Consider the following 15,344-nt stretch of genomic DNA (forward strand, 5'->3'; position numbering starts at 1 on the left):
TGTAACTAGTAAGTCATCATGACTTGCCTCGGGATATGTAACTAGTAAGTCATCATTACTTGCCTCGGGATATGTTAACTAGTAAGTCATCATTACTTGCCTATCTTTGTGTTGTTTTCCCAATCAAACAACACGCTGAAGCCAGCTAAAACCACCATCAAAGAATGAAGTGTTGATAAATAATTTGTCGGTCGGGACAAATAAAATGACAACAAGCTATAAATTTAGCGTGGGCCTACGTTAAACAAGAAACAATGAACACAGCTATAGATCTTGTTGGTGGACATTTAACCAGCAAAAAGAAAACAAAGTCGGGAAGAAAGTGTTAAATTTGCTGTCTGGTATGTTTAAATTAGCATAAATCAACAATGGAGGCAGGGGGGAGAAAGTTCATTGTCCTTAAAAAATTTCCCCGTTAACCCACACCAATGTTGACGTCAGAATTTCCCCACACCAATGTTGATGTCAGAATTACCCCACACTAATGTTGATGTCAGATTTACCCCACACTAATGTTGATGTCAGATTTACCCCACACCAATGTTGATGTCCGATTTACCCCACACTAATGTTGATTGATATATTAAGTTTCTATGTCAGATTTATCTATCAACATGAGACTGAATGTGACTGTTGTGCCTTACATGAAGCTGAATTATGGCACTTTTTCCTTCCATGAATCAACCAGAAGTTGAGCGACCAACAAACAAATATGATGACTAGGTAGCCACACAGTTGAGCGACCAACAAATAAATATGATGACTAGGTAGCCACACAATTGAGCGACCAACAAACAAATGTGATGACTAGGTAGCCACACAGTTGAGCGACCAACAAATAAATATGATGACTAGGTAGCCACACAGTTGAGCGACCAACAAACAAATATGATGACTAGGTAGCCACACAGTTGAGCGACCAACAAACAAATGTGATGACTAGGTAGCCACACAGTTGAGCGACCAACAAATATGATGACTAGGTAGCCACACAGTTGAGCGACCAACAAATATGATGACTAGGTAGCCACACTGACCTACTCCCACCAGAGCAACTACGTCAGCTGTTCCAGGTCAGATCAAGCCCACCCCGACACACATGAATAAAACATGGAGGATAATTAGCCCAAACTGTTTATCTCCCCGGCATGTCCACAGTGCTAACGGGCTGAGTTACATCTCCCAGACGTTCGCCGGGTGCAGCGTTTATTCATACGGCAGACACCAGCACACACCACCTCAACGTCCTCTCATCAAGACATAGCTGCATGCATGCATTACCCTACAACAAGGACCCGGCAGCTACCGTAACCACGTCTTAATAAAGCAGCTAATATATGCGGGGATAAGTGTATTTTTTTTTTACATACGGCATAATTGTAAGTCATCCAGTCTATCTTATGTACAATGTACGTCGTAGAACCCCCCCCCCCCCATTCATGTTTGAAGGTAGCCTTAGGGCCGCTGAGATGGTCATCACAAACCAGTTATGTTTTCTACAACTTAAGGCTGACTGATACCTTATTCCGATTAGATTGCTTAGTCGAAACAAATGGTCCTTTCTAATCAATGAGTAATATAATTCAGCAAAGGCATGAACGAGAAAACGCTACATATACACTCACACACACGTCTATGTGTGATTGAGTACAATTGAGAATTTTTTTCTATATTCAGCGATCTAGCTCCCAATCGCTTTAATTCGCGCCCTAGCTTATAAAGTGAATAAGACAGCCAATAAAGATCGTTCTGAAAGGAAAGATTTGTTTAGACCAGAATGGACAGGCCGCTTAAAGCCGAGCGACAATCGTGTGTGTGTGTGCGCGCATGTGGCCATGCCGCTGTAAGCATTGCTGTGACAGAAAATAGGAAACAGCAGCGCTCACCAACATTTAACGTGGTTTATTCTGGTGACACACATTGGTGGTTATTGGTGACACACAGGTGGTTATTGGTGACACACGGGGGTGGTTTTATGGGATAAGCGTGGGTGGTTATGTAAGCATAGGTGTCGTTCTAAGGACACTTGTCGTAACCACTGCACACATCAACACCCACACACGTGTCACGGTGCCGGTGACTTGTGTCACAGCACACACTAAAACAACACACCCACACATGAAAACAACACACCTACACACGTGTCACGGTGCCGGTGACTTGTGTCACAGCACACACTAAAACAACACACCCACACATGAAAACAACACACCTACACACGTGTCACGGTGCCGGTGACTTGTGTCACAGCACACACTAAAACAACACACCCACACATGAAAACAACACACCTACACACGTGTCACGGTGCCGGTGACTTGTGTCACAGCACACACTAAAACAACACACCCACACACGTGTCACGGTGCCGGTGACTTGTGTCACAGCACACACTAAAACAACACACCCACACATGAAAACAACACACCCACACACGAAAACAACACACCCACACATGAAAACAACACACCTACACACGTGCCACGGTGCTAGTGTCACAGCACACACGAAGCGATCTGGACATGTCTCTCACTGAAGTGTTCCTTCAAAGAAAATGTTAATTCGTCATCCAAAACTCTATTTTACTACAGCACTGTCTGGGTGGGGACAGTGGAGCTTTGAGAGTACACTTCGTACACATAAGATACCTTTCTATTTAACAGTGTGTATATAGGTTGTACACATGTTTGCTACAAGATGCCTTTCTATTCAACAGTGTTTACACATGTACACAGGTTGTACACATGTTAGCTACAGGATGCCTTTCTAATCAACCGTGTGTACACATGTTAGCTACAGGATGCATTTCTATTCAACAGTGTGTACACAGGTTGTACACATGTTAGCTACAACATGCCTTTCAACAGCGCGTACAGATTTAGAAAGCCCGTGCATAAAACACTTATCGAATAAAGATGGAGTGGTAACGAGCAGAACGATCATGTAACTGAACCCGGGGAAAAGCGAACAGCCCACGGCAGATCTCTAGAAAAATGAGGCGAGTGTTCCAAAGGATATTATCGATAACTGGTAAGCCCCGTTAGCCGTGCTACCAAATGACACTGTGGTTTTGCGATCAAATCTCTGACGGTCAGAGTCGAGATAGAAAAGTTTGGCGAACCCGGCCTGAAAAGTTAGTTGACTCAGTAAATATGACGGGGTGCGTGACCTGCCCAACACAGGCAGAAATTTTGACACAGGGGTCTTTGAATTGAGGAACAAATCAATACCACGTGATACGTGTGCTTTTGGAACCTTTGTTAACCAATATTTAAGGCCAATGTGTCACATGTTAAAAACCCAGATATAGATCTACATTCAAGCGACCATTTTGACACAAAAAATACATTAGCCAAAGCGGAAATACTTTTTAGACCTGCAAGAGAGTATGAAGAAACTTTATACTTTTATAAAAATAGGCTCTCTGTATAAGCGACTAATTCAAGTTAGCTGAGTCGAAAGAACAAAAATCCCTATAATGTACCTTGACAGGTAGTGTGCAATGAAATCATATAAAAATAAAGTGATCCTACAATACAATCGCGAGATTTTTTTTATCCTTCTATAAGCTATGTATCCATCTGCCTCTACTTCCCCGTGCCAACTCTAAAAGCTTCTAAAATCAATATTTCTTCTACTGAATGGGGCTTCCATTTAATGTTACTTAAATATATTCTACATCATTTTTCCAAAAATAGGAGCAAATGGTTAAAGCTGCCTCAGAGTATTAGTAGCCCATGTATTCAAGAGGTCATTTCTTGCAAGCACATGGTGGGATGGGATTAGCTGCTCTTTAATAAACTACAACATGCGAAACAATACAGACATCAAACAAAGCAAGCCAGTTTTGAATAATTTTTTGAGAAACTAGATCTAGAAGGTTGACGAGTTATCCAAGATCAAAACGCGAACATCGTTGACTCCGCCCCGTCAGAAAGCGGTATACACAGCACCCACATATCAGTCTAATCTAAAGTGTCCAGTGAGATGTGCTTTCACCCACCTCCAGGGGTACCAGACTCGCCAGCGGGGATGTCTGACTTCCTATATAATTAGGTGGGATAGAGCCGTACGAGACATTCTCACACTAGTACCACGGTACAGCAAGCTATTCTCACACCAGTACCACGGTACAGCAAACTGTACAGCAAGCTATTCTCACGATACAGCAAACTATTCTCACATCAGTACCACGGTACAGCAAACTGTTCTCACACTAGTACCAAGGTACAGCAAACTGTACAGCAAGCTATTCTCACGATACAGCAAACTATTCTCACATCAGTACCACGGTACAGCAAACTGTTCTCACACTAGTACCAAGGTACAGCAAACTGTACAGCAAGCTATTCTCACGATACAGCAAACTATTCTCACATCAGTACCACGGTACAGCAAACTGTTCTCACACTAGTACCACGGTACAGCAAACTGTACAGCAAGCTATTCTCACGATACAGCAAACTATTCTCACATCAGTACCACGGCAAAACAAGCTATTCTCACACCAGTACCACGGTACAGCAAACTGTTCTCACACTAGTATCGGGGTACAGCAAGCTATTATCACACTAGTACCACGGTACACCAAGCCATTATCACGGTACACCAAGCCATTCTTACACCAGTACCACGGTATAACAGGCTATTCTCACACCAGTACCTCGGAAAGCAATTAAAAAAGTCCACTAGTAAAGAAGGAACAGGAGAATAATGCCCGCCTAATGATAATACTTATTTAAACAATGAAAGTTGGCCATTAGTTCCCTCTAGAATGCGTGCACCTAGAAAACTAGGCTCGCTATGTTTATCAGCAACATGAATGTGACAGCAACCTCACATGCAACTACTAGCCACTATTGAGAATATCACGATATCCCACTATTTTTGTTTTAAATTTGGAAGTACAAATAGCAGTTTTACCAGGTACCTTTGCCACATATGTAACGAGTTCAACTTGAACTATCTATGTGAAAGAGCGTGCTGGGGGTAATGAGCCCAAACACAACGTTACAAAAACTAATTTAAAACTGTCCAGACAGGAGGCAAATCGTGTTTTTCTATTGACTGTTAGCACAAGTCAACTCATCTTGAACTGTCTGGTCAGGTTAATTCTTGAAGTTCTACAAACGGGAGTACGATCAACGTTTTTCCCACAAGTGTATTACGAGTAATTTACATTGTATTTGACATGATGTAGCATTCAATGGGAATATCGGTGAAAGAATGTGCACTAACACGCAGCCCGTTGCCATTCATGGCGGAAGTCTAAAAACTAAACAACAATGACCACTATTGTTTCCGTTTTAAACTGTGTTAACCCAGTTCTTGAAAGATCCATAAAAACGTTTACATGGACAGACGCTGCTCCGTCTTCATAGTGATGTCGTCGGTTGTGGAGACTGGGCGACCAAGAGGACCATAGATTTGGTCCCGACAGACGGCATCAACGAGATAACTATGATCTATGTATCACTCTATACGGCCAGACAGGGGTCGAGTGGCTCATGGAAATACAACATTCTTTCTAATGGCGGCTGACCTTTAAATAGAACAGTAGACAGGGGAATAGCATCGTGCGATGGACAGATACAGAGGTTTTCTATTGTAGAGATGGATGAAGAATGATGGCCATAGAGTGGTGGCACTCGAGAGATGGTTAAACAATTTACTTATTTACAGACACACCAGCTAGCTAGAGTACAGCGTAGAAAACAACACCTAGGTTGACGTAAAGTGTGACAGTTAGAGAAGGATATGTGGTCAGTTGAGATTTGTGTGGTCAGTTTAAGGGGGTTGTGTGGTCAGTTTAAGGGGGTTGTGTGGCCAGTTGAAGGGGGTGTGTGGTCAGTTGAAGGGGGTGTGTGGTCAGTTGAAGGGGGTTGTGTGGTCAGTTGAAGGGGGTTGTGTGGTCAGTTGGTGGGGGTTGTGTGGCCAGTTAGGGAGGGTTGTGTGGTCAGTTGGTGGGGGTTGTGTGGTCAGTTGGTGGGGGTTGTGTGGTCAGTTGGTGGGGGTTGTGTGGTCAGTTAGGGAGGGTTGTGTGGTCAGTTGATGGGGTTTGTGTAGTCAGCTGATGGGGGTTGTGTGGTCAGTTGATGGGGGTTGTGTGGTCAGCTGATGGGGGTTGTGTGGTCAGTTGATGGGGGTTGTGTGGTCAGTTGAGGAGGGCTGCGGTGGTCAGTTGAGGTCAGAAAAGGAGGTTCTGCGCTCATATAGGCAGTGTGTGATCAGAATGGGAGGGTTGTTATCTCACGTGTAAAGACGAAGAACGAACTTGGTCTAGTCAGGGTCAAGCCTCGACCTGCCAACACGACCATTTCAAACTGTCACTAAGTTACACAGGTAAGAGGATCAAACGGGAGGTGATCTCGCGTCGATGGACCGTGCCGAGTCAGCCAGACCGTGACTAAACGATTCACACAGCGGGCCACAACACGACAACCACCATCAACAATGGCGTGTAACGTGAAGGGGGGCTACCATCTTCGGTCAACCTCCGCATATTTCAGACCGGCGGTTTGCACTAAATGACAAATGGTTTCTAACAAGTGGCCCAAAATGTCTGAGCTGGTCAATGCCCAACACTTGGTCTGTGATGTTCATGGACACCTCGGGTGTCGGCGACTCTTTGAGTAGCGGTATTCTTCAACACACCAATGTTGATACCCAACTACAGCTAGGTAGAGGACCCCCCCCCTCCGCAAAACGAAAGCAACTTCATGCTTTCTACATGTCTGTGTGCATGTTATTTTACTACACACTAGACATATCTGGCTCGGTAAAGAAACAAACACGCCGCATGATCGGGTGATTATCACACAAGAAGACCTCAAGTGCCACAATACAATGCTGTAGTACTCAGTAGAGAGAAAATCAAATAGCTCTCAACGCTTCCTGCATTAAAAATGTGCTCTTCCTAACTACCGTACACTTGTATCATGTACTTCAAATAATTGATCACTTATCTTAACACTGGGTATATCGGGGGACAGTTAAAGATATAAGAAGCCGGCAAGTGAATAGTTACACTTATTATTAGAATGGCTCGGCACGCCTTTAGCAGTTAACTGCCGGGCGAAAGAAACGTGGGTTATTAGTATCATTATCAAACTGTGACATGAGACTAATTATTAATTAATGTTCCCATGTGAAGACACAGTTTCTTCTTAATGTTTCAGTACGTGTCATATCTTCTAGTAACTCCAGAAGTCAATTTAAAAAAGAAACATGTACACGACATGAAATAGGTGGACTTAAAACTGCGTGAATGTTCCTCTTGTGGGAACCGTTCCATGTTCAACACAGCAAATTCTCGTCTGACAAGATACGCCAACAGGGGAGATGATTACAGTCAATGATTGAACATACCGATGATCTAACTTGGTTGCTCGTGCACAGACAGGAATGCAGCTCCCGTTGGCTGGCTGATTTGTCTGTCTCAACCACAATAGGCCATTACATGAATATTAGTGCCATCGAGGGCTTATCACGGCCAGCGGTAATCTTTTAGATGGCATCATGCCAGATTGGACATTTTAAAACACGGGTTAGCATCAATACACCCCCCCCCCCCCCAGTCGCCATGTGAGAGTTTTCATCGGCATGCATTGCGACATAGCTTTTTTTTAAACAAGGGCATGGGGGAAATGTCACAGGGGCACCAGGGTTGGACAGGGATGAAATTTATATCTCTGTACATGAATAAGCTTGTTCTTTACAGGTGCTCATCAGATCTTCCAGATTCAAGTGTAATAACACCTGACACATTTAAAGGACTCACATCAGGGATAAGTCTCAGAAAACCTGACACCATTAACAAATGCAGAGCTATTTCAAGAACAAATCCCAAGAAAGTTTAACTTAAATATAAAAGGGCTAAAAGAAGTACTGTACAAAAATGTATGAATTCGTTATGACCACCATGGCTAATTTTAATTTATACCCTGAGCAGTTTTTTTTTAAAATTTAATGATTCATTAGACTTTTTAACAGCAGACACTTTGTTACCTGTAATGTAATAGCCCTAAAACTTGATAATAATATGCATTATTACAGAATCCTAATATAAAAGATGCTACCCTCTAAAGTAATGGCATCTATTTCATTCCGTTGGAACTAACTAGAAGGTCCAATTTTGACTCCCCCCCCCCCCCCTCTCGATTTACTACTCAAGCCTTCTACCAAGCAGAACAAGCAAATCAAACTCATCAGTGTATGGTGGGTAAGCATCATTACTGTATAAAACAGTTTTCAGGTTGAAGCATATGTGAATGACTACACAACAAGGGGAACTCAAGAAGACATTCAACATGTCTGATTAGCTGGAACAATTTCAAAGATTTCAGCTTTTGTGAGAAACAAACACTCCTTGCATGATAACACTGGTTGAGCTCAGACATTGGTGCACACAGATAAAAGCAAGGGGCAACCAGTGTGTTGCAACAACAAAAAATATTCTATTTACTGGGGGATTAAGTTACCTTATCCAACATCAACACAGCCCATATGGACTGTTGACTATGAGACAACAGCCTTCAAATATGTAAATTTAACTTACCCTTTTGTGAGAGGGTTGCTGCTAAAGTCCAATACTTGAAGGTTTTTACATAACTTTATCTTGTCTGGGATTTCAAAGATTTCTGTATACAATGAAAACAACAACAAAAAATTAAAATTACTAATTGTATCTATGGTCTGTTACTATTTTTAAACCATAATGAGTTAAGACACCTAATGTCATTTTTTTATTGAATAATACAGACATGCCAAAAATGTAATTATACAAAAAAGTTTGTTAACATAATAAACAATGTAGTAAGAAAACAGTACACAAGGCTATTATGCCCTTTCACCACCAACTCCACCGTTTAAGTTTGTTACTAAGGACAAGAACGCAGGAGAAAATTTAGACTTTACAATGTGTGAACTATTTCTGTTGATCAAAGTAATGGAAAAACATAATGAGAACCTGTAAATTATTCTAAAACTGCAAATCCATTTTACCAACCCTTGAGACTTTTAAGTTAAACCATTCTTTTCACAATAAGCTGTGTATTTACTCCAGTTAATATATAACCTAAATTAACTCATCTAACTTTAATTTGTATTATTTGAAATCTATTTTTTAAGTTTTTAGAATAATGCAGCTACTACTAAATAAAATATAAATCACTAAGCTTTTACAAAAATAAAAATAAAATAGCCATATAAGGATATCAAGGCCTGTAAATGGGGATGGATTGGACATACCCTAAGAAGGGAAGAAGATAATATTGCAAACAATTTTATGGACTGGAACTCCCAGGGAAAAAGGAAAGTGGGTCGGACAAAAAGATCATGGAGAGGAATGGTAGAGGAAGAGGCAAAGACCGCTGGGCTCTTGTGGGCACAGCCCAAAACCGAGTCCGGTGGAGAGGTGTAACTGCAGCACTTTGCTCCCCATGGGCCACAAAGGAAAATGATGATGGAGCAGTTACAAAAAACAGTTTTAAAATATAGAAATTAATCTCAACATTAATTTAAGTAAGTAAAATGCTTATAATTTTTTATATTTATACATGAAACCACAATGTTTTCACATACCCTACTGAAGAAATTAGATGATCAACATTCAAGAATGTTCAAGAAAAAAATTCAATCTATCAAAAAACCTCCACACCCACTCCCCCAAATGTTTTCATCAAAATTTCAGTGTCCATATTTGCAACCACACAGAAATTAAACAAAACATTTATTTAAATTTTAAAATGATCTGTGGAAAAAGCTTTAACATGAGACAATAAGTGTGTTAAACATCAAAGGTAGTCAACTAGATAATTTTAAAAACATTAGTTTAGCAAATTGACTAAAATTTCAAAACGACTGCTGGTTTTTTTTTCAGGAATCTGACAACCAAAATGATTATCATTTTGGAGTTTAGTACTTACTTGTAGATCTATAAACTAAAGATGGTTAAAAATTTATAAAAGTTAAGATTTGAAAAAGTGAACACCACTCATTTAAGTAGTCCAATGTAGGTATTTTTAAGAGTTCGGAATATCTTAAAAATACATGCAACTTATAATGTGTTTAGAAGTTTCTTTAAACTTTGTATTGTACTCAACAAAATAACAATTAATATGTATCTATTTTTTGAGTAGCAAAAGTAGTACTAACAATAATTTAATCAAAAAGACACAAGATTACAATTCTAACAATATGTCCAATAAAATGTAACATGTATGCTAAATTCATATAGCTGACAGTCTGTGAAACGGTGTTTTGAAAATACAAAAGTGTGGGTGTAAGACCATAGTCCAGCAAGCAGTTGGTAGGGTACAAACAGCTTTATCAAAAACTGTTCATAATAATCTTCACTAGGAGTGTGTATATGTACAAAGTCCCTCTACATACAAGATGGGACAGAGAGAGAAATAGTGCAACAGAGACTCCTTTATTCAAACCGCTTCTTATCAGATCAGACCTCTTATCACTTATAAGTTTAAATAATAAAAAGACAGACACTTCTCAATGTCATTAAAAGAACCAAAAAAAAATTGTTAACACACACAAACTGCCACCACTGTACACATCCAAACATTAAAACAGCTTGAGGTTATTAGGAGAGGCAGCTGTGTGTGATTAATAATACCAGCTTATAGTATTAGCTATAGGGGTCTATTGAATTATTGCTTGATAGCAGGTTGGAAAATAAATTATCAGAATTAAGGCCATACTACATAAAACAAACAATGGTTGCTTGTAAAATTTGGAAAAGCCTTGACCTGAGTCAACAGACTGAAAACAAAAATGCTGTGATCAGGCATATTTGTGCTTAAATACAGCTGATGGGAGAGAAGTACAAACCATGGCTAAATAGATCAATCCTAAAACAGAAAAGATAACAACTGCAACAAACATTACAAATTATTGTTTAAAGCAGTATGTTAATGCAAATATAGCCATTTATACCAAAAGGATGTAACTTTATTGGTAAGAATAATTGCAAAAAGGAGACATATTTGCAACATTAAACATGATTCTAGTTACATCAGCAGAGGAAAATGTCATACCTTCTGTAAAACTGTAATCTTCCAGGATAGTTTTTGTTTACAAACACAGAAGCATTAAATCACAAAGTCAATCCATAATTAAGATAACAGCTTAAGTTTAAGCCAGTGTGATGATGTCCCAGTACATGAACATTTACTTCTCAGATATTAAAATAATAACAGTTAGATTGTGATAAAAACTGAATCATTTTTAAAATGTTATCACCATCTAAAGGCCGTGTTATCTAACTTGTAAAAAACATGCTACTTAAGATGATAAAATTTGTTCTTAAATTTAGCCATGTGATCAAAACCTTGCAATGGAAATGAATGCTCCAGTGCTGTTCATTTTGTGATGTTGTCAACTGTATCAATGAAAAAAAAACCTAAAAACATTACCAGTCATACCAAATATAGATCATTATAGTACTAATGAATCATGGAAGGCACTTTATAAATTGTGATTTTTTTTTTTTTAAACTAAGAAATGTAGGGTTTTTTTTTTAGGAAAATGAGTTGGTACATGTAGCGATTCTTCAATTTTAAAAAAATTTATCATTTGGGCAATATCTTTGTAGGATAATTAGCTAAATAAAAACTATCAACCCCATGAAATAATTATTAGGCTAAATAATGGGCCAAAATTGTTGAAAGAAAGCTCAAACAAACAAAAAAAAACCTCACTATTCTTAAAAAAAAACCTCTTGGTCGCAATTTCAAACAAAGGTTAGTGAGTTAAAAAATGAACACAAAAATAAATATTTAATGTGTTTGGGAATGTTGTGTTTAGTTACAATTAAGCTACAGGCCTACTAAATTAATGTAGCCAACAGTCTTTATAATAGGCCTACTTACTTTATTATTATTCTCAAGCTTTGAGTTAGTGTCTAAAGTCTAGATGGTTTTATTAGTATTTATAACTGAATAGCAGTATGTAGTACATACAAACCATAGACAAACCCCAAATAGATCTAGATACCATACCAATTACTAACAAACAATACACAATTACACATGCATACAAAAGTGAAAAACCATGGGCCATGGTGTGTTGTGATCTTTTAATCTTATGATTTTATTTTTATTTTAATTAGTACAAATGTCAAATGTAAGGTCAATATATGATTACAGCAGCTTAATGTGCCTTAAAACTTGGGATTTATGTGGTAAATCCTAAAATTGTTATGACATGAGTCTCAAGGTTCCATGGTAAACTACCTAACTATGCACCGTACACACACACCTCAACACCGTTTTTTCCTGACACAGAGGAGTGACCCAGTGTGCTGATCCAACATGGCGGCAACCACCGATAACACACTTGAGGAAGAAATAATTATAAAATGGAATTTCCGTAATTAAAAAGAGACAAATGAAAAGCTTACCATTTTTACTAATATCCAATTCCATAAGATTAACAAAGTTTGATATTTCTTCGGGGAGACGCCCAATTTCATTGTCGCTGAGGCTTAACTTCCGCAATTGAACCAGGCGAAAAAATCCCTACCAGAAAAAAACAAGTGGTTGATGAGTGAAATAAATGACCTAGATCTAGTTAAAAAAAAAGAGAGATAATTAACGAATGTTACAAACTTACTCTTGGAAGTTCTTTAATTTGATTCGCATCTAGAGCTAATTCTTCTAAACTTCTTGCATATCGCAAAACATCGTCAGGAACACTCGTAAGGCCCCAGTGTCGTCTGTCCACCGATTCAACCTGTCTGTTACAGGCACGAAATAAAGGAATGCACTTCAACATGGCGAAATGAATCAACGATTAATCCTCAATTGGAACATGTATGAATCTTAATAAATCCACTTAAAACGAAAGTTGAAGGCATTCACATTCTGATCATTGATAGGGAGAGTGTCAACAATCCATGAGTCTGAGTTCGAAGTGTTGCCCACTTCGTGACGTCATGATAAAATAGTCCATCATGCCTGGTGTGCGGGCGTTCACAAACCAAATTATTTATCACTAGAAATTCAATTCGTGCTTTCTTTTTTAAAATAATTTCTTATTTTGAAAATGTAGTAATAGTAAACATTAATTCACAGTTATTTTATCACTAGTTGGCCTTTTTCTTATGAATTTCACTTATTCCTTAAAATATAAATTTGTACATTCTATTCATTTAATCCCTTTTACACTTCCATTATTTTTAGCTAGTGTACAGACAGGTGAGCCACTAGCGTTTCTTCCGCTACTCGAGGTCATGTGACCCTGTGTCTGGCATGCCAGGTATTTCGCGTAATGCACTCGGGTTTTCACCTGCATGTCTTCCTAAGCGAGTAGCTGTGTTGTAACTGTTCATAACAATACGACACAAAACGGAAATAGAAGCGGGAAGACTCAAATTTGTGCAGCTTTCCTTTGCTGGTACTAGATTTATAAATAAGTGGGATAAACAGCACTACTTTTTCCCTAAGCATGTCATACACCAAATTAAGGATAGTCACCCTTTTAAAAGTAGCCAATTTACCAAAAAAGAAGAATAATTAACAAATATTACCTTTAATTAATAGCTGAACTAATAGGCTAGTTTCATATAAACCTCGTTTCGCTAAAGCGATTGGTTTGTTTTATATTAGTGATAATTATGGGCGGATAAAATAAAACGGGTATTCCCCTGGTATTGCAACAAGTAGCCTATGATTCATAGGATGAGAAATGTTTAACTCACACGTAAATAAAGGAATTATATAAGCCTAAATATAGTCTGTCTTATAGGCCTATATATATATATATATATATATATATATATATATATATATATATATATATATATATATATATATATATATATATATATATATGCCTGTGCGTAGGCTATTTGTAAAATTCCCTTTTAGTCAAGTTTATAGTTAGGAGTCGTCCATAAATGACGTCACACCCAGGGAGAAGGATCAGTGGTTCGTAATTTTGTGACGTTTTGTGATAAGTGGGAGGGGGGGGGGGGGTTGTTGGATGGTGTGACGTCACGCGTTTGCATTTTAAAAACGTAATTTTAGAAACTGAAGTTTAGCCGTTCTTTCGCGTCTTAGAAAAGAGTTTTTGTAAATAGTAATAGAAATTGATTAAAATGCTCTGTTTACCGAGATCATTCGATATTTTACAAAGAAATCGATATTTTTAAAATTACTGCAATTTTGAGTGGGCATGTAGGCAGGGGTGTGACGTCTTTGGGGGGGGGGGGGTCTGGCTTTTTGTGACGATGTGTTACAGGGGAAAGGAATAAGGTAAAAATCGTCCAAAAAAACGTGACGTCCAGTAGCGTACGCAGGGGGGGGAGCAGGGGGAGCGGCCGCTCCCCCTCTGGCCATTTTCAGCAAAGTGGCGCCTTTTTGGAAACTTTTTAAACTTAAAGTTTTAAACAATGATATTTGTTAAAAAAATATTTTCAGTCGGCACATCTATGTAAATCCAGCCGATCCTACACTATTCTCAACGAGACTGTCGTTGAGTGGCTTATCAACAGTGTCGGTATATAATAACGCTATAGATTTTTTCTCATTTGATTCTGTCGTTGAGACTCTAGGCCCTAATTATAGTTATAAACTGTAAAAACTAGCTAACGGAATAAAACCATTTCGATTAATTAATCGCTTAAAATATTTAATATAAGAAAAATTAAACAACCATTCATTTTACAGAGCTAATAATAATTAATATTATAAAAAATGTATCTTCTGTCTTTAAAATTGAAAATTAAATTATTTTTAGCAATATAAATTAATACAGTGGATTGCTGAATTTAATTGTGATCATAGTTATGATTAATTTTAGAGATTGTATGATTAATTTATACACAATTTAGAATTACAGAATATTGATTATTCGGTATAGAAAACATTAGGGTAGAGATTACTAAACGATATAATATAGGATTATGTAATATAGAATATATTAGTATATTATTATAGAATCTAGGCTATACAACAAGTAATACATGATATGATTGCAAAATAGAAAAAAATACATAATATAAAGGCCCATTTTTTAATCGAATTTAAGACTCATTTCGTTTACAATATGTTATTACAAATGTAAAATTGCAGAATACGTAATAGCTATTTTTATCGAATTTATACATAGAATGTGCTATATAATCTTAAGAACATGATTATGTAGTGGCGTAGGTACAAGGTGTGCCAAGGGGCTATACCCCCCCCCCCCGATATATATATATATATATATATATATATATATATATATATATATATATATATATATATATATATACTGTACTCAAGTAGTACCCCTAACCAGAGGCGTCACAAGGTTGGGGGGGCGGGGCTGAGGACTGCGCAAGG

At 38.2% G+C, this 15,344-nt stretch overlaps 1 protein-coding gene across 16 annotated transcripts in view; it reads right to left on the reverse strand.

The window, feature by feature from the left end:
* LOC131936918 (protein scribble homolog) overlaps window positions 1-12,953 on the reverse strand; it is a 59,072-nt gene extending 46,119 nt beyond the window's left edge. For all 16 annotated transcript variants that reach the window (XM_059294034.1, XM_059294049.1, XM_059294045.1 and 13 more), the window contains exons 1-3: window positions 12,628-12,953; window positions 12,416-12,533; window positions 8,558-8,639 (exon numbers count right to left, since the gene is read on the reverse strand). In XM_059294034.1, coding sequence (XP_059150017.1) covers window positions 8,558-8,639; window positions 12,416-12,533; window positions 12,628-12,789 — 362 coding nt within the window. In that variant the 5' untranslated portion in view covers window positions 12,790-12,953. The remainder of the gene's footprint in view (window positions 1-8,557; window positions 8,640-12,415; window positions 12,534-12,627) is intronic.
* Window positions 12,954-15,344: the final 2,391 nt, after the last annotated feature.

The sequence above is a fragment of the Physella acuta genome, unplaced genomic scaffold (assembly GCF_028476545.2).
Source record: "Physella acuta isolate Inbredline_101_S28 unplaced genomic scaffold, ASM2847654v3 ptg000195l, whole genome shotgun sequence".
Classification (NCBI taxonomy): domain Eukaryota; kingdom Metazoa; phylum Mollusca; class Gastropoda; family Physidae; genus Physella; species Physella acuta.